Below are 19,650 nucleotides of genomic sequence, written 5' to 3'. Positions count from 1 at the left end.
CCAACGACCAAAGTAAGGACTTCTGTTAAATAATACAATTTTGGTTTGTTTTTCACCAAACCCTATTGTATACCCCCAGAACACTTGGAATATACGACACATGTCACATGGAATCGTTCTGTGATACTTTTGTGTCTTTTTTTAAAAGCTTGAATCTGATCACTATACACTGCCATTATATGGGCGAGCGCAAGTGGGACATTTTTACAAACTCACCTTTTGTGGTCAGAAAAAGAAAGAAGGGCGTACCGTACGGCATTAGAACAACACCTTTGCTTTTAACAAAGCATATTTGCAGTAATTATTTGTAAAAACAAAAACAAAGCAGCCAATGATAAACACTTTCTCGAGAAAGTATAGGAGGCTTTGCCAACTTTTAGAAGAAGAAGACAAAAAGCATACCATGGAACCCGGGATGAGCAGCAGGTGGATCAGGTAGACTTTTCAGCAAGCTCCAACGGGGGGGCTTACCGAACCGACTGGGCTGACTGACCCGACGGGCATGACTGACCTGACCAACCTGACCGGGACTCAAATTACCTGGAACTGGGATATAAAACAAGAGGGAACATATATATATATATATATATATATATATATATATATATATATATATATATATATATATATATATATATATATATATATATATATATATATATATATATATATATATATATATATATATATAAAGGCAGATGCAGTATAGCCTATTGAATTCTGCATTAAAATTCACTGTATCTATTTACAAAATGTTAATCTTATTGTAGATTATATATTTATGAACACTGATCAGGCATAACATTATGACAGGTGAAGTGAATAACTGATTATCTCTTCATCACAGCACCTGTTAGTGGGTGGGATATATTAGGCAGCAAGTGAACATTTTGTCCTCAAAGTTGATGTGTTAGAAGCAGGAAAAATGGGCAAGCGTAAGGATTTGAGTGAGTTTGACAAGGACCAAATTGTGATGCTAGACGACTGGGTCAGAGCATCTCCAAAACTGCAGCTCTTGTGGGGTGTTCCCGGTCTGCAGTGGTCAGTGTCTATCAAAAGTGCTCCAAGGAAGGAACAGTGGTGAACCGGCCACAGGGTCATGGGCGGCCAAGGCTCATTGTTGCACGTGGGGAGCGAAGGCTGGCCCGTGTGGTCCGATCAAACAGACGAGCTACTGGAGCTCAAATTGCTCAAGAAGTTAATGCTGGTTCTGATAGAAATGTGTCAGAATACACAGTGCATCACAGTTTGTTGCGTATGGGGCTGTATAGCCGCAGACCAGTCAGGGTGCCCATGCTGAGCCCTGTCCAAAGCCAAAAGCACCAATATTGGGCATGTGAGCATCAGAACTGGACCACAGAGCAATGGAAGAAGGTGGCCCGCTCTGATGAATCATGTTTTCTTGTACATCATGTCAATGGCCGGGTGCGTGTGCGCCTTGGAACACATGGCACCAGGATGCACTATGGGAAGAAGGCAAGCCGGCGAAGGCAGTGTGATGCTTTGGGCAATGTTGTGCTGGGAAACCTTGGGTCCTGCCATCCATGTGGATGTTACTTTGACACGTTCCACCTACCTAAGCATTGTTGCAGACCATATACAGCCTTTCATGGAAACGGTATTCTCTGGTGGCTGTGGCTCTTTCAGCAGATAATGAGCCTTGCCACACAGCAAAAATGGTCCAGGAATGTGCTGAACAAACAAGATCCATGGAGGCCCCACCTTACAATTTACAGTTTTTAAAGGATCTGCTGCTAACATCTTGGTGCCTAATACCACAGCACACCTTCAAGGGTCTAATGGAGTCCATGCCTCGACGGGTCAGGGCTTTTTTGGCCACAAAAAGGGGACCAACACAATATTAGGAAGGTGATCCTAATGTTATGCCTAAAGAGTGTATATGTTTCTTTTATTTTTTGACCTCGTAATTTTTATTAAAAATATTATAACTGAATCGTCCTGTGAAAGCGACAGACTTCTCTCTGGTGAGATATACATGAAGAAATTTTGAGTAGATGGAAAAGAGATGCGTTTCATCTCAAAATCCAATAGACAACTGATGTACAAGACTTAGTACCCACTTTACTTTCTTTCTTTTTTTTAATATAGTTTGAGTAAATTAACCCTCAGAGCCCGACGGCATCGCCCACGACGTCACACGGCACCTCCGATAAATATCTATATTATTTCATGAAACTTTTATCGATTTTCTTACCGTTTTTTCCAGCAGAAAGCTAACGAGCTAGCCATCACGGGGGTGTCTTTGGTGTCTTTGTAGCCTTTACAGAAGGTTTTCTATCCAGCCTGGAACGTGTGCATCTTTTTGGAGTTGTTCAGCAATAAATCAAAACGCTTACATCCAAGATATATCCACTTGATGTCCATAATTTATAAATTTTCCGTCATTTTTGCCGCTAGCGCGATGCTAGCTGCCATTTTGGATGAGGGTTTGACCAATGACAGGCTGATCCGTCATCCACGTTGGTGTGCGTCATTACGCATGAACCACAGCTCTTTTATTGTGAAGAGAGAGAGACGCACGACTAGTGTTGAGGATAGAGAGAGAGAGACGCGCTGCAGTTTTTAGTAGTTTTGTGGAGAAAGTTTGAGGAAAAAGTTTGAGGAGAAAGTTTGAGGAGAAGTTCCTGATAGGAACTGTTTTGAGGCTTGGCACCAGTAAATATCCAAAATCCAAAGAGGCCAAAAGCGCCTGGACTTTTTTTGGAAAAATGTAAATAGTTTTGGTTCTGTATAAGTTATCATGTTTATTCCTGGGTTCCAGGACTCTAAAGACTTGAACAAACTGTTTTCCAGAGGAAATATGCTTAGCTTTTATTTATTTGTGTGTGTTTTCAATAAATATTTGAGTGATTCAATTTCCGTTTTATGTTTTCATTTGTCTTTATGGTCCCATAACTTATTTTACATTCAGGTGACATCAATGCAACACAAATATACTGACAGAGCAACTTGTCTTGAAAAAAAAGAGGTATGTCAATTGTCTGTGCACAACAGGGTTGATGTTTTACAAGCTTTTTTAGTAAATAACACCAGGCGGAAAATTAATTGTAAAAATACCCTTAGGTCTTAAAGGGTTAACTGTTTTATACATGCAAATGAATTCGAAGATGAAAGACGGAAATTCATTACTGATTAAAAAGACAGAGAAAAGTGTTATTCACAGTATACAGTGGGCAGTAAGTCCAAGACCATAGTTGTGAAAATCTGTGATTTTCTTTTATATAAAACTGGAAACAAAGTTTAAGGTGAACATTCTAAAACAAAGCAACGTTATGATAAAAATGAAGAAGAAATGTTTAAGATTCTACACTAATTTTTGACAAAAGGAGACATACTTCATGTACACATGTTCATGTCGAAAGTTTTTACTCATTTTATGCAGATAATACATTTTGCAATGACTTGTAATATAAACTGTTCAGTAATTGAATAAAACTATGTCACAAGTGATCTATGGCTTTTGAACCCCCTTGTGTATAAATACAGCTGAATCTATTCCAGTTCAGATACATATTGGAATGCAAAAATGCAGTTGATGCAAAGCTTGATTAATACATTTGTAAATAACTTTTAATATTGCTGCTATCACTGTCACTTTATTTATTTTGCTGCATAAAATGGACCTTGCTCTTTCATTTACAAGGTTTGTAAGATACTAAAACCTCTCAGTTCTCACCTGGAGGTCTGGGATCCTCTCCTCCCTCTTTGGGTTTGTCTGCAACTTCCACTTCACCTTCCTGTGGCTTCGTGACGACCATAGAAGTGAGGGAGGTGACAAACTGGTATTTTAGGGACAGTTTGAGAGCTTCTTTCATTTCATCCTCTTTCTCTTGTCCTTTAAGAAGCACCCTGAGACAGAAAGATGTCCTCAATGTCCAACTTAAAATGCAGAATGTCATATCACTCATAAACTTACTGTCTTTCCAGAAGTTGCTTCACTGTAAGGTAGGCCCACAGTCTCTGCATGAAATCTTCATTCTCAGATGGGACGTCACTGGGGTCTTTTGTCATTACAGTTTCCTGATACGTCACATTATTGCCTTTCTGCTCAGAAATAACATAATTTTCATCAGAAATGTTGCCATTAACACTTTCAGCAATGACCTTCTTTGAAAACAAAGTAACCATTATTCCAAACTTAAACAACTGACCATCAATGATTCTAATATCCAATATAATGAGCTCGGTTGAGACTGTCTAGAAAAATCCCTACCAATTTGATACAATTTGTAAAGCATGATGATCTTACTGATACTGAAATGACTTCAGTGGTGAAACTCTCCACACTGTTGTCTGTGATTTGTCCTGATACCACAATCTCAGAGCCGTTGAAGTACAGGTTAAAGCTGGTCTTGGTAAGGTTTGTCCCTCCTGTGTATTTAAGTTGAATATCAGTGAGGAGAGGGACGGCGACTTCCTCATAGAAGCCCTACAATACAAACCAAAATAAAGGGTTCAAACACAGAACAGACAAGCACTGAGGATGAGTTCACAGCTGATTCTCTGTAGTTCACCTGCAGCTGTAGATCAGCGTCTGAATCTTCATAAATCCTGCGAGCAACTCCACCATTTTCCAGTGACATCTTTGTCAGGAAGTCAAAGTTAACATCATATCCAAAACCAAGACAATAGAGGGGAAACTTTGGCCCAATTGCCTCTTTCACATTGGCCATTATTCTCTCTATGTTAGTTTCACCTGTTAGAGAGGACAAATATAAGTCAGTCTACCTACAGTACATGCTTGAAAATCATATTTATGACATTTCTGAGTGATCAGAAAGCAATGGACACATTGGGCAATTACTTCTTATTCTTTTCTCTCATTGACAAAGACAAGAACTAAATCGGTCATGATAATAATCCACTGGTCCTACAGGCATTTTAATTATGTCTAAAACCTTTTATTAACAGATCTTCTAATTCGACTGAGTGAACTAGTGCTACGATAAAACACCATTAGCTTGTGTTTGTGAGTGTGAATCTGTGCCTGAAGTGGGATCTCCATCAGTCAGCAGGATCAGGATGGAGGCGGTTCCCTCTCGTGGATGTCGATTGATCATGTCCACTCCTGCTAGAACTGCAGCGTTTATGTCTGTGGCTAAAGGAAGAACAAACATAGTTGTGTCACTTTGAGGTACAACTTTCTTACTCTCCATTTTAGCTTTAGGAACTCACCTCCTCTATCTCTGATCTCATTCACAAAAGATTTTGCATTCTCCAGGTTTTCCTTGGTAGCTTTCAGGAGTTCACGCTTCCATGTGTTAACTTCCCTGTCGAAGGTGATCAATCCAAAGTGGTCATCCTCATCAAGATCACTTAAAATCTTTAGCAGAGCCAAACGAGTCTAAAGACAAACACTTCTGTCAGAACACCTGGAGGTTATTCTTTCTCTATCACGACTGGAGCCTCATTTACCAGATGCGGGCAGAATTTTTTAGTAGATTAAAGTAAGCAAATGATCCAGTGATTTCAATACAGTAAACCCTGTTCTTTTAAGAATAAAACAAATACACAATGCTGAGAGATCCTTCAAAAAATGTCCTTCAGTGGTTTTACCATCACTAATTTCATAGCTTGTTATCCTTTCGGTTGATTTGGCTGAAACGTTGACATTTACCTGATGTATTTTTCTGCCGCTCATAGAACCACTTCGGTCAATGATAAACACCACGTTTTTGGGAATACGTGGAACATCAGAGGGTGCAAAGTAGTGGACAAAATAGCCATTTGATACCTGAGAGAAAATACAATTCATGTCTTTTTACATAGCCAGTCTTTCAAAATGCTTTGGCAAATTTATTTTACTCTTGTAAATCATGTTATTGAAAATGTACCATGACTTCTCCTTTAGGATTTGGTCTCTCAACATCGTATGTTATGAGCAGGTCACCATTCAGTCCATTTTCTCCACAGCTTTTACACTTGGTCTGTTGATCTCGAGTGGGGTAGAAGGTCACCCATGCCTGAAATGATCAGTTTGGTCATCTGGTAACTTTGTTTGAAGTGTAGTAGCATAATGAGAACACCTAAGCAAAGTGTTTTGCACCTCTCTTACGTCTTTGTCTGCTCTGGTGGTTTTGATGGCATTGGCCAGATCACCGGTGCTCAAATCTCCTTTCACCTCCAAGAAGGAAATTCCTGGTTTCTCTTGTATATGTACATCCATCTAATGAGAGAAGAAATGTGAACTTTCTATTCATTTAATTGATTATCTATTTCCCTCTTCGGTTCTTCTTCTACCTTGAAGTCTGCCACCGGCTGCATCGGTTGAGCATTGATGAGCAGCTCATATTTGCCAAGGCGGCGCTTTAGCAGTTCTTCGTAGGTCAACTCAAAAGTCACTTTACTAAAAGCAGCCACTGTCACTGAAGTTTTAAAGTCCTCTAAAGTCCTTCCAACAGATCTGAAATAGAAATGAATCCCAGCATATTACTAAACCTGCTATAAAAACACATTTTATGGAAAAAACAGGTTAAAAATAAATAAAAAAAAATTGATCAGTACTTGATCAGTCCAGCACTTTCTCCTCGAGATACTGCTCGACTGTACTGCTGCTGAGCTTCCTCTTTTTCCTTCACAACACCATCATATGTCTTCCCCTCTATGGTCCTATGGAGAAAATGACAATAACATAATTTATGTTATTAACAACAATAACAACTCTTAATATATGTTTATCTCAGACATATTTTGTTGTTGTTTAGCTGCATTAACAGATGGACCTGACCTGAGACCAACATGTTATAAATGGCTTCTTTACCACTTTATCTCTCCTTATATAACAATACTCATGTTTCCCTACATTCTGAATTTGCTGATGAAGGCATTCTTGGGTATCTTGACCTCAAACTGGATCTCTTGAGACTCATTCACTGTGTTCGCCACACGGCTTGTGATGACGGTTGTGGCGTAGCGACTGGTGACCGTGGAGTTAATGTGGAAGCTGTATATATCCACATATTGTTTCTGTTGAGACATCAAACAGTACAGTCATATTGGATGCACATTTACTCCTTGTTGTGTGGGATTGTTCAAATATTTACTGCTTCAAAATGGCGTAGAGAAAAGGCCTTTGGACTAAAAAACAAATACATTTTGATGACTACATCTCAGTGTAAACTATTGAGCAATCGATGGTTCTCTTTACTCAAACTGCATTTGAAATTAAACACTGCTGTTCAAAAGTCAGTAAGATTTTTAAACATTTCAGAATGAAGTCTCTTAGGCTCACCAAGGCTTCATTTATGTGATTTAAAATACACTAAAATCAGTAATTTTGTGACATATTTAGGCATATTAAATCAAACCAAAAGTAAAATATTTTGTTTTCTTTCATATTACATTTCAAAATATAATTTATTCCCGTGATGCAAAGCTGATTTTCAGCATCATTACTCTGGTCTTCAGTGTCACACGATCCTTCAGAAATCATTATAATTTTCTGATTTTCTTCTTAAGAAACATTTGTTTTTAATTAGTGTTAAAACAATTGTGTTGCTAAATTATTTTTGTGTAAACTGTGATACTTTTCTAGGGTTTTTGAAGAATAAATTAGAAAACATTAACTTTGATTTGAAATAGAAATCTTTTGTAACATTATACATTTCTAGAAGTCACATTTGATCAATTTAATGATTAAAAACATGAATTTCTTTAAAAATTTACTTTTTTTTTACATTTACTGACCACAAACTTTTGAACATATATTCATGAAGTAAATCTAATTTGCCTGGATGTTCATCTCAAATACAAATAATTCATCTGTTTTTAGAATTTTGTCACATCTTCTAAAAACTTCTTAAACTGCGTGTTGATCCTCACCTTCACAGGTTGTTGTGAACTGGCTGAGATGAGAAAGACGCCCAAGAGAACATTTTGTTATGTTACAGCCTTATTCCAAAATGGATTAAATTAATTATTTTCCTCAAAATTCTACAAACAATACCCCATAAAGACAACGTGAAATAATTTATTTGAAATCTTTGCAAATGTATTAAAAACTAAAACAGGAGAAAAAAAAAATCACATGTACATAAGTATTCACAGCCTTTGCTCAATACTTTGCTGAAGCACCTCTGGCACCAATTACAGCCTCAAGTCTTTTTGAGTATGATGCTACAAGCTTGGCACAACTATTTTTGGGCAGTTTCTCCAATTCTTCTTTGCATGACCTCTCAAGCTCCATCAGGTTGGATGGGGAGTGTCGGTGCACAGCCATTTTCAGATCTCTCCAGAGATGTATAGTCAGGTTCAAGTCTGCTCTCTGGCTGAACCTCCACAAATGACATCAGGACAGTTTTATTCAAATGGGCGAGACATTATAAATAGCGAATCCTGGCTTTTAAAAGGAATGAGAGATGAGACTGATTGGTTTATTGCACACTACACCCAAAACACACCCATGACTCAGTAAGAGACTAGGTACAACCCTTTTGGAGCCTGGAGCGTTGACTGTTTTTTTCTGTCGTGAAACTCGCAAAATGCTTCAGACTATGTGGTCAGATAGTTAAAATAGGGCCCTTAGTCTCATCATTTGATACATTAAGTACCCCATTTAAAGAAGGGTGTGTTCGATTTAAGAAACTGATGGTTTGCTCAAGGCTGTTGATCTGCTGAATTTCAAACATAACTTCTTGCTTTCCTGTATTCTGCTTCAACTCTCTTTCCCCTTGTAAACTCTATGTGTGTGTGTGTGTGTGTGTGTGTGTGTGTGTGTGTGTGTGTGTGTGTGTGTGTGTGTGTGTGTGTGTGTGTGTGTGTGTGTGTGTGTGTGTGTGTGTGTGTGTGTGTGTGTGTGTGTGTATGTGTGGGCATGTTTTTGTGAAATATCAGGACACAAATGTGTATAATGACATGGGTATGACATAGGTATTACAAAAAGAGGGTGAAATATGAGGACGTTCCCCATGTCCTCACTTTTCAAAATGCTTATAAATCACACAGAACAAGTTTTTTTTCACAGAAAGTGAACTGCACAGTCTCCTGTGAGGGTTAGGTTTAGGGGCAGGGGCAGTGTAAGGGGATAGAAAATACGGTTTGTACGGTATAAAAAACATTACGCCTATGGAATGTCCTCACATTTCACAAAAACAAACATGTGTGTGTGTTTGTGTGTGTTATATTAGTTTAAGTGTTTAATAAAGTCTTGTTCATGTCTTGTTTGTGGTTCATGCTCATCTACTGGAGATGTAGATTTTGGCTACATGCTCTAAGTAGTACAGTAAGAATGATATTTCTCTTACCTCGGAAATTAACATTTCTTAGAATTAATAAATCATTAATACTGAGCGTTCGTTGGACGAACAGGTTAATTGATTGTGGTATTAATTCTGCTACACCATGTTAATTTTATGAACTGATCCAAATATTTATAATTAATTATAACGAGTTATGATTAATTAGGGGCCAAGCACCGAAGGTGCGAAGGCACCTATTGAAACCGTTCCCGTTCCTATTATTATTATTATTCATCTTCTTCCGCCACAAAGTCTATGGCAGCCCATAGAACCGTATGGTAAAAAGTTGTGAAATTTGGCACACTATTAGAGGACAGTCTGAAAAGTCACCATAGCAAATTTGGAGTCTCTAACTCAATCCCTCTAGCTCCACCATCAGTCCAAAATTTGACTCATGTTTATGCTAATAACTTTTGAACCATAAGGGCTAGAAACAAAATTCTTGGACTAAACTTTTTTTCCTCTGATTCCTTGGCCCAAGACGATTCGATTGCACTCTACGACGTCATTTTCCGTCATAATAATTTTCCCGCCATTTTTAATTTTCCGAAAAACCTACTTTTGCAAACTCGTCCTAGACGATTCATCCGATTTGTACAAAAATTAAACCAGATCATCTTTAGACCATGTTGACAAAAAATCTTGCAAATCAAGTTGATTCATCAAATCGTTTTCGATAAACACGCAAACAAATTTTACGTATTGCTTGCAAAAACACACATAAGGCAATATCTCCGCAACGCTTTATCGTATTCAAACCAAACTTAGTACATGTCATCACAAGCATGACTTGAGGCAACATGCAGCGTTTCGGCGCAGCGCCACCTACTGGTCGGGAGATACAAAAAATGGCTGTTTTTGCTTATAACTTTTGAACCGTTTGTCCAAAAATCATAAAAGTGGTCTTGTTAGATTCAGGACGTCATGCCGAGTCGTCTGATATTAAATTTTACCATATCGGCCATTTTGGCTGTCGGCCATTTTGAATTATGTGCTAAAATGCTGTATTTTATGAACACATGAACGGATTGTTACGAAACTCGGTTTTGGTCATCAACACGATGCCCTGAATGAGCCCAAGAAGTTTCGAAACAGCGCCACCTAGTGGATAATTTTTTTTTTCAAATGCTTATAACTTTGGGTGAACTTAACTTATTTTCATGGGAGTAACTTTTTTTGTCTCCTGAATCCTTGCCGAGTCCAACGATACCAGACTTGCTAGGTTTCGGTGGTTCGATGGTTTGTGCAGCGTTGTAATTTAGCGCTTTAAAAACATTAGCTGATATCTTCGAAACCGCTAGTCCGATCGAGACGAAACCAGCGTCAGAAGTTCGAAAACATAGGTCGATAGCTGTACGCCAATGCCCAAATGTCAAAATATTGATAGTAAGGGGGTGTACAATCCAATCAAAATCAGGTGTCAGTCATTTTTCATGTGTTTTTTCATATAAATGTCTATAACTCCAAAACTAAACAAGATATTTTCACCAAAATTGACACAGACATGTATGGGCTCACTCCGAGGACACATAAAAAAAATTGTAAGATTGTGCCACTTCGTGGCGCTATAATATAACAAAACATGAAATTACCATTAACTACAATGCAGTATTATGATATAAAAGGCTATGCTTTACAAATGAATTGGTGTTTTATTACGAAACTTGGTATGTGCCATCAGCACCATGCCTTTAAGCTACTTAAAAGGTTTCAAAACAACACCGCCATGTGGTCCATACTTATAATGAAATGGCCTCTTGTGGCTATATCTCTGCAATGACATATTGACACTATATTGACACCCTGCTTTGATATATTGACACCAATCTTTGCATGTGTCATTGTTCCCTTATTTTGACCACACCACATCAATTTCGTAACCGTGCCACCTATTGGTTGAAAGTGATAAATCATTAAATCATTATTATTGACTGTATTTATCATTTTACAGCTATTTTGCCTAAAATCACCTTAATAGGTCTTTAATTGATCATTGCTCCAGTTGATCTGACATTGCCAGCATATTTTGGCATGCTTGTCTTCTTCTTTGCGCTTGGCACCGGTATTGCTGCTTGCAGCTATATTTATTTATATTTCCCTTCAGCTAATTTGCTACATCAGAGACTCTTGAATCCCTCGAAATTGCTTTTTAGAAAATATATTATCTAACTTGAAAATGCATTACATTCTGTAGAATTCTGTTGCTGTTTTTATTTTATCATCAGACATGACCTCAAAAAATACATACTTAGAAATAATAATTAGAAAGGCATCAATCAAAGGGTTGCTATGCATACAATTTTGATTGCTATTTAATAGATAGATAGATAGATAGATAGATAGATAGATAGATAGATAGATAGATAGATAGATAGATAGATAGATAGATAGATAGATAGATAGATAGATAGATAGATAGATAGATAGATAGATAGATAGATAGATAGATAGATAGATAGGTAGATCTCTACAGTTTAGTGACAGTGAAATCAGAAATGTCTTTCTGCATCACAGCCTGGAACGGGACAAGCCAACATCTGATAACTGGAGTTGAAGGAAGTGTGTAGTCTGTGACATCCTCCCTAAAGATACATTCATAGATTAAAACAGATATATAATAAAGGGAAAAATCAGCTGTGTGTATATCTTTTGATCACTTACACACTCGCCTTCACTTCCTGGTCCATTATCTTTAGAGTTGGTGTTTGTGATCCTTGAACCTCCTCATATGAAGCCTCAGCTTTTCCTTCAATATAATCCAGAGTTATTGAGATTTTATCCCGTGTTGGTTTAACAAAAGTTACAAATCAAAATGTACCATTAATTGCTCACCCAGCTAACAAAACAAAAATATGTTCTAAGATAGTTTTCCTAACATTCCCGTTAAATAAATCATTATTTCTGAATGTTCTCTTTTTTTCTCAGTTATGTGAATGTTAGGGGAACATTCCATTTGATCTTTCTTCAAACATTATGTGTAATGATCCAATCTCTAGGATGCCGTTCCACTCCTAGCCTGCAGGGGGTGCCCTCCTTAAGCGTCCATGTTATGCTCCCTCCAGGTCTCCAGATGGCACTTTAACCCCATGCTCAGTGCTCTCCACTCCTGCAGATGGTGCCAGTGTGTTTAATGGTTACTCAGAACTCTCCTCATTAGCCCTGATTCCCTTCACCTGTGTCTTGCCCTTTATAAGTGTGCTTGTTCCTTGCCATTATGTTCAGTCTTGAACCTATGTTCTCCTGTCTCCAGATCTCAAGATAAGTTTTGTGCCTTTATTGTACATTTTTTGACCCTTGTGTCTATTTTTGTTTCTCTGTTTTATGGAAGCTCTGCTCTCCTAGTTCATTTGTACTTTGTGCTTTGGTTTCTCAAGTAAAGACTATTTTTATTTTTTGGAAGACTCAAGTCTCTTGACTCTTTACTCTTCTGCTCTTGGGTTCCATTGTCTGGGAGTTAGCTCAGTGGAGAACACACCACACTTAGAACACCAGAGACCCGGGTTCAAGTCCAGCCAAGGGCGACATCCTTACAGCAAGACTGAACCATGGAAGGGAGCCCAGCAGAAGGACCTTCACCACCCTCTAATGTGGACCGTATTTTGGCAGCCCTCTCAGATCAAGCAACAACCATACAGCGACATGACCAGGCGCTGTCAGAGATTCTCCAGATTTTGAGTCTCCAGTCTCAAGCCGCTTCATCCCAAGAACTTCAGTCACCCCCTGGTCCTCCAGACAGATCCATGTTCCCACTCCCATCAGAGCCCAAGTTACCAGCACCAGAGAGGTTCGATGGCAGTCCCGAGAGATGCAGAGGGTTTATTACCCAGTGTACCCTGGCCTTCCAGCTTCAACCCAGCAGCTTTCCTACAGAGAATAGTAAGGTGGCCTACATTATTACACTCCTAACGGGTAAAGCTTTGGACTGGGCCTCTGCTTTGTGGGACCAGAGTTCTCCAGTAACAACTAACTGCCATACATTCATTTCTGAGATGAAAAGAGTTTTTCACCATCCAGCCAGCAGGGGGGATGTTGATCACCGCCTGCTACACCTCTCTCAAGGTACTCGAAGTGCAGCAGAGTTCGCTATAGAGTTTCGCACTCTTGCCACAGAGAGTGGGTGGGATCAACGGGCCTTGAGGGCTACCTTTCACCATGCTTTGTCTCCTGATATCAAGGATGAGTTAGCCTTCCGAGACACTGCGCCTGACCTCGAGTCCCTCATTGACGTGGCTATCCGGGTAGATCATCGGCTCAGGGAACGCCAGCAGGAGCGACAACAGGAGACTAGATTTTTCGAGTCAGCCAGCGCTGTTAAGCTGCCTTCATCTCCTAGTGCCCCCGAGGAGCCCATGCAGCTGGGCGGAACCAGAATTTCCCAAACCGAGCGCAACCGACGGATAAGGGAGAAATGCTGTCTCTACTGTGGCAAGCCAGGTCACTTTCGCTTTGCCTGTCCTGAGTTGTCGGGAAAAGCCAACTCTCGCCCAGGAGGAGGGGGGCCAGGGCGAGAATAGAAACATTCCCCTGCTCAGCAACCTCAGGTCTGACAATCCAAGCTACTGTCACCCATGGTAACCAACATCACCAAGTATGTGCCTTTGTTGACTCTGGGGCTGCTGGGAGTTTTATGGACTATGAGATGGCTAAGAGACTCACTATCCAGCCAGCGACTCTCCAGAAACCCCTTAACATCACAGCAGTGGATGGCAGTCCTCTGGGTTCAGGAGAAGTTAATCAATGTACTCCACCTCTCCAGCTACAGGTGGGCCAACATCAGGAATGGATACAGTTCTTCCTGATTCATTCTCCTAAACTTCCTCTAATCCTCGGCTTCCCTTGGCTGACTTTACACAACCCACACATTGACTGGTCCCAAGGGGTCGTTAGGACCTGGGGATCTGACTGCCAAATTTTAGATAATGCCCTCTGCCCATTCCAAGACGCCCATGGTCCCACATTTCCTTGGACTTCATTACAGGCTTGCCACAGTCTCAAGGAAACACGGTAATCCTTGTAGTGGTAGACAGATTTTCTAAGACTTGTCACCTCCTACCTTTGTCCAAGCTCCCCACAGCTAGCCAAACTGCGGAACTATTGATGAAGCATGTGTTCAGAATCCACGGCTTTCCCCAGGATATGGTTTCTGATCGGGGACCGCAGTTTACTTCCCGGTTCTGGAAGGCGTTTGGCCGACTCATCGGATCTTCCATCAGCCTGTCCTCTGGCTTCCACCCCCAGTCAAATGGCCAAACTGAGAGGGTAAATCAAGAAATTGAAAAGACACTGAGGTGCCTGGTTGCAGACAACCAATCCACATGGAGCTCCCATTTAATATGGGCTGAATTTGCACATAATACCCTTTACCATTCCTCACTAGGTATGTCCCCTTTTGAGTGTCAGTATGGTTTCCCTCCCCCTCTATTTCCCGGACAGGAGCCAGAGGATGATGTTCCAGCTGCCACACAGCTTTTCCGCCGGTGCCGGCGTTCCTGGCAAAGAGCACGCGTTGCCTTATTGAGGACTGCCCGACAACAGCGGAGGCAGGCAAACCGACACCGAAGGGTAGGACCCTCGCTTCGCCTGGGACAAAGGGTATGGCTCTCAACCAGAGACCTTCCATTGCGGGTGGAGTCCCGCAAGCTAGCCCCACGATACATTGGCCCTTTCAAAATCCTTAAGAAGATTAACCCAGTTTCCTATCGACTTCTTCTGCCCAGGTCCATGAAGATTCATCCCACTTTTCATGTTTCCCGTTTAAAACCCGTTGTTTGTTCTACTCTGTCTCCAGCTAAGAAACCCGCCCCAGCACCTCGCATCATTGATGGCCAGCCAGCTTATACGGTCCGCAGGCTGATGGATTCTCGCATGGTTCGTGGGAAAGTTCAATATCTGGTGGATTGGGAGGGCTTTGGCCCAGAGGAGCGGTCCTGGATTCCTGCTCGAGATATTTTAGACCCGACTCTCATCTCAGAGTTTCGCCAAGCCAAAGGGAAACGTTAGAAGAACGTCAGGTGCCGTTCCTAGGGAAGGGGCTCCTGTAATGATCCAATCTCTAGGATGCCGTTCCACTCCTAGCCTGCAGGGGGTGCCCTCCTTAAGCGTCCATGTTATGCTCCCTCCAGGTCTCCAGATGGCACTTTAACCCCATGCTCAGTGCTCTCCACTCCTGCAGATGGTGCCAGTGTGTTTAATGGTTACTCAGAACTCTCCTCATTAGCCCTGATTCCCTTCACCTGTGTCTTGCCCTTTATAAGTGTGCTTGTTCCTTGCCATTATGTTCAGTCTTGAACCTATGTTCTCCTGTCTCCAGATCTCAAGATAAGTTTTGTGCCTTTATTGTACATTTTTTGACCCTTGTGTCTATTTTTGTTTCTCTGTTTTATGGAAGCTCTGCTCTCCTAGTTCATTTGTACTTTGTGCTTTGGTTTCTCAAGTAAAGACTATTTTTATTTTTTGGAAGACTCAAGTCTCTTGACTCTTTACTCTTCTGCTCTTGGGTTCCATTGTCTGGGAGTTAGCTCAGTGGAGAACACACCACACTTAGAACACCAGAGACCCGGGTTCAAGTCCAGCCAAGGGCGACATCCTTACATTATGTGAACGTTACTTTTGAATTCTCCAAACATTCTGAATCGAGCAGTAAAAACACTAGAGGAATGTCCAAATAAACTTTTTCAGAGAAAACAAAACAAAACATTCCATGAACGATATTTCAATCATGACAACTCTTTGAATAGTTTTAGCATGTTATTGAATATGATAATGTTGATGTATTTGTTCTTGGCAGACTAGATCTGCTACACTGCTGCTTCTGCTTTTGATTATTGCTTCTGCAGAGCAAGTATGGACTTCCTATTGCTAATAGATACACAGACACACTGCCGTGAGCATGTAAGATATTCTGCTGCTGCATGAATAGACATACATAAGTCCTGTAGCAGATCTAGGCAGGTGGAGCTGGGGGAGGTAGGAGGTAATTCTGATTAACTGCAAACAACGAACCAGACTATTTAAATGTTGAGCAAGCAATCTCATTGGCTGCAGGATCAGCAGAGGCCAATCAGCTTGAGCCATGTGGTAATGATGTGATTGCTTGCAGATTGCATGTAAAGCGGCACCATCTAGAGTTTCATGACTGAACTACACATACAAATAAAAATTTTGTGCTAATGTTTTGAGAACATTTCAAAAGACCAGATAACTTTAAACAAACACTCTTTTAATGTTACTGAAAAAACATTTGTTCATAACTTTGAGAGAACCTTGCCAAAACATTAGTTAAAGTTCTGAGAACGCTCCCTGTTATCTGGGTCAATTGTGTAAAGTGTTTGACATGTTAAAATGTTTTTTCCGTGAGCACTCTTACCTAAAATGCCCATCAAACTGACATCTTTTGGCTGTTGGCGAACAGCAGGCCACAGAAACGCTTCACCATTTTTCTTGTGAAGAAGAATAACAACGCTTATATTTCCCATGGTAACATCCACTTCATTACTCCGTAGAATCAGAGACACACTGTTGAAACAGAGAAACTGATGAATTAATTCTAATTCACTTTAACACACACATGTAGTAAAACACGTATAGTTTGAGTAGTTTATACCCCTCTGTATTGTGTTGAGATGGTGCCTGGTCCCACAAAAACTCAACATGATTCTGGCCATCTTGGAATTTGATAGACTTTGTGTTTATTGTCAGGTGATGGTTTGTTTTGAAATGAAAAGCAATTTTCCTGAATCCTTTTCGTCTAGTCGTGAATTCTCCATTCATAGAGAACTCTAAGACACACAGAAAGCCACACAGTCTACAAAACATTCAACAAAAAAGATGACTTTCAAAAGGATGTGCACGTAGAGTAAGTGTGTAATAGTTACCTGAAGCAGAATCCTGTAGCAGTTTGAGTTTGTGAAGAACAGGAACGTCAAAACAAAGTGGCTTAGACTGACCAGCAGCGGGCAGCAGGAACCGATTGCTACTAACGGTTGGAACTGAGAAAAACATAACCAAATGCTGTATCATAATAAATATATACAATTATAAGTATGTTTGAGAGATCTTTATGTACCTGACATAGTAGGGAGAACAGTATTACTCCAGTACGGTGGAGCTATGGGCTTTTCAGTTAACATAAAGAAATAATCTAATAGAAGGTGCAACTGATTAGATGTATTTTACACAAGGAAGAATCAAAGCTTCACCATTTGAATACATACCAGAAGCGATGTAATCATCAGAGTCAGAGTCAGAGTCTAAAAAAAGGGGGGGGGGGGGGGTGTATTAAATACCAAGTAAGTTGATCAATGTTACTAACCGAAGTAACATGCCGAAGGAACAGCACTCAATGAAATCAATAAATAATAATAAAAAATGTACCAGTGCATCTTAAAACCTTTAGAGAAATAATTCAATGAATCAGTAAATTGTACCAAATTATTTTGTAATATTTCTCAAAAAAATCTTTCATTATAATTCTTTTCACAAAACATGTGCTACAATCAAATAATTTTCTTTCCATGACTAAAATGTATCTATACATGTTAAGAAGCTTCGTTTCTGAATCACACCTAATGCCTTATTTCATTTATCTTCATTTAATTCTCTATACTTTTAAAAAAAATCAGAATTTACATTTGATTTTGATTTTAATAAAGCAAATATTCAATAATAACAAAAAAACGAACCAATTATAAACGTGTTCTCGAGGAAGCTAGTATAGGAGTCTTTGTCACTAAAAGTCAAAGAACGTCTCGGTTACGTATGGTAACCCTCGTTCCCTGAAGGAGGGAACGGAGACATACGTCGGACATACCGACGATTTGGGATCACTTCAGGGAGCCCCTATCAGCTTCGAGATATAGAGAACAGGCCATTGGGCCATTGGCGTGCGAGATTTGCATCTCGCGCTCCGCCCCGCGCCGCGGGTATAAACAGTAAAAGCGAGAGCGAATGCACGCTGTTTTTCACTGACGAGCCGAACTTAGTGACTCGGCCCTGCAGTGATGGTACAGCAACTGTGGCGACGGGACGTACGTCTCCGTTCCCTCCTTCAGGGAACGAGGGTTACCATACGCAACCGAGACGTTCCCTTTCAGTCGGTTACGTTCGACGTACATCGGACGTACCGACGAATTGGGATCCCTTTGGAAAACGCCACAGTTACTACCACTTCCAGCGCCCAGCGATGAGCCCCTCAGACCCCGATCTGATACGGGCGGGGAAATTCATGCAGGGAGAGTCAAAGCTGCTGTTCCGCAAGACCCACTCAGCTGACTGTATTGGATAACGCTGGGAAAGCGTGCCTGTGAAGGCCGCTGCGGAAGCCACATCATGCCTGGAGGGAGTTACCATATGGAGAATACACGTATGGGCTGGCCGTGGGCAGCACAACATACGGAAGTCCCAGAGGCGGGGGAACAACACCTTACTGAGACGGCAGAGAGTTCTCTGCCAATGGAAGACACGGGCTCGCCGTAGGGAGCCGTACTGTGGAAGAATACACATATGGGACCGCCATGGGGGTCACAACATATGGAACCCAGCCTAACACAAATTCCACCAATGCATACGAGTGTTAGACCTGGCGTCAAACGCTCCGCCACGTCCGACTGCCGCGGGTTGCGGAGGACTCGACAGGGTTCGCCGTTCTGGGGAACTCGACTGGAGCAGATAAGCGCACGTATCCGTACCATGAGGGAGGGAATGGCGCAGCAAGCCGACACTAGAACGGGCACTTCGGTGTTACTGACTATGGGAAGTGAGCACACAGGAAGATACCGGCTCTACACGGAGGCTATAGAATCTAGCGAATGTGTTAGGTGTCGCCCAGCCCGCAGCTCTACAGATATCTGTCAGCGAGGCGCCACGAGCCAGCGCCCAGGAAGAAGCAACACCCCAAGTGGAGTGGGCTCTTAACCCAAGCGGGCAGGGCACGTCTTGGGACTCATAAGCCAAGACGATGGCATCCACTATCCAGTGGGCCATCCTATGCTTGGAGACAGCCTTTCCCTTCTGCTGTCCTCCATAACAGACGAAGAGCTGCTCTGAGGTCCTGAAGCTTTGCGTTTCTGTCCATGTAAGTCCGGAGAGCACGGACTGGACAGAGAAAAGCTAGGGCTGGGTCTACCTCCTCCGAAGGCAGCGCTTGCAGGCTCACCACCTGGTCCCGGAAGGGAGTAGTGGGAACCTTGGGCACATATCCAGGCCGGGGTCTCATGATCACATGAGAGTTACCAGGCCCGAATTCCAGGCACGATTCGTCGACCGAAAATGCCTGCAGGTCCCCTACCCTCTTGATGGAGGCCAACGCAGTCAGGAGTATTGTCTTTAACGACAAGATTTTCAACTCAGCTGACTGCAAAGGCTCAAAGGGCGCTCTCTGTAGTGCAGTTAGCAC

General features: G+C 41.2%; 2 protein-coding genes across 7 annotated transcripts in view; both read right to left on the bottom strand.

The window, feature by feature from the left end:
• Positions 1-2,102: 2,102 nt before the first annotated feature.
• Positions 2,103-9,278, bottom strand: LOC307143639 (inter-alpha-trypsin inhibitor heavy chain H3-like; the record flags this gene model as incomplete). Its single annotated transcript, XM_079845366.1, has 13 exons — positions 2,103-3,870; positions 3,938-4,065; positions 4,271-4,450; positions 4,536-4,717; positions 5,009-5,119; positions 5,197-5,365; positions 5,639-5,755; positions 5,856-5,984; positions 6,077-6,187; positions 6,262-6,424; positions 6,526-6,630; positions 6,824-6,987; positions 9,264-9,278. The coding sequence occupies 13 exons, from the start codon at positions 9,276-9,278 to the stop codon at positions 3,687-3,689; spliced, it is 1,758 nt and encodes a 585-aa protein (XP_079701492.1). The 3' UTR covers positions 2,103-3,686.
• Positions 9,279-10,872: 1,594 nt separating this feature from the next.
• The window catches only part of LOC307142847 (inter-alpha-trypsin inhibitor heavy chain H3-like), a 31,692-nt gene continuing 22,914 nt past the window's right edge, over positions 10,873-19,650 (bottom strand). The window contains exons 15-22 of one of the 6 annotated variants that reach the window (XM_079843981.1): positions 17,471-17,506; positions 17,323-17,397; positions 17,132-17,245; positions 16,861-17,035; positions 16,624-16,772; positions 14,311-14,508; positions 11,919-12,003; positions 11,448-11,839 (exon numbers count right to left, since the gene is read on the bottom strand). In XM_079843981.1, coding sequence (XP_079700107.1) covers positions 11,725-11,839; positions 11,919-12,003; positions 14,311-14,508; positions 16,624-16,772; positions 16,861-17,035; positions 17,132-17,245; positions 17,323-17,397; positions 17,471-17,506 — 947 coding nt within the window. In that variant the 3' untranslated portion in view covers positions 11,448-11,724. Of the gene's footprint in view, positions 11,840-11,918; positions 12,004-14,310; positions 14,509-16,623; positions 16,773-16,860; positions 17,036-17,131; positions 17,246-17,322; positions 17,398-17,470; positions 17,507-19,650 lie in introns of all 6 variants that reach the window. The other 5 variants (XM_079843984.1, XM_079843982.1, XM_079843985.1 and 2 more) reach the window with 5 other exon arrangements.

The sequence above is a fragment of the Gobio gobio genome (assembly GCF_949357685.1).
Source record: "Gobio gobio genome assembly, chromosome: 19".
In the NCBI taxonomy this organism is placed as follows: Eukaryota; Metazoa; Chordata; class Actinopteri; order Cypriniformes; family Gobionidae; genus Gobio; species Gobio gobio.
Note: the sequence above shows the minus strand (reverse complement) of the source record. Positions and strands in the feature narration are given on the sequence as shown.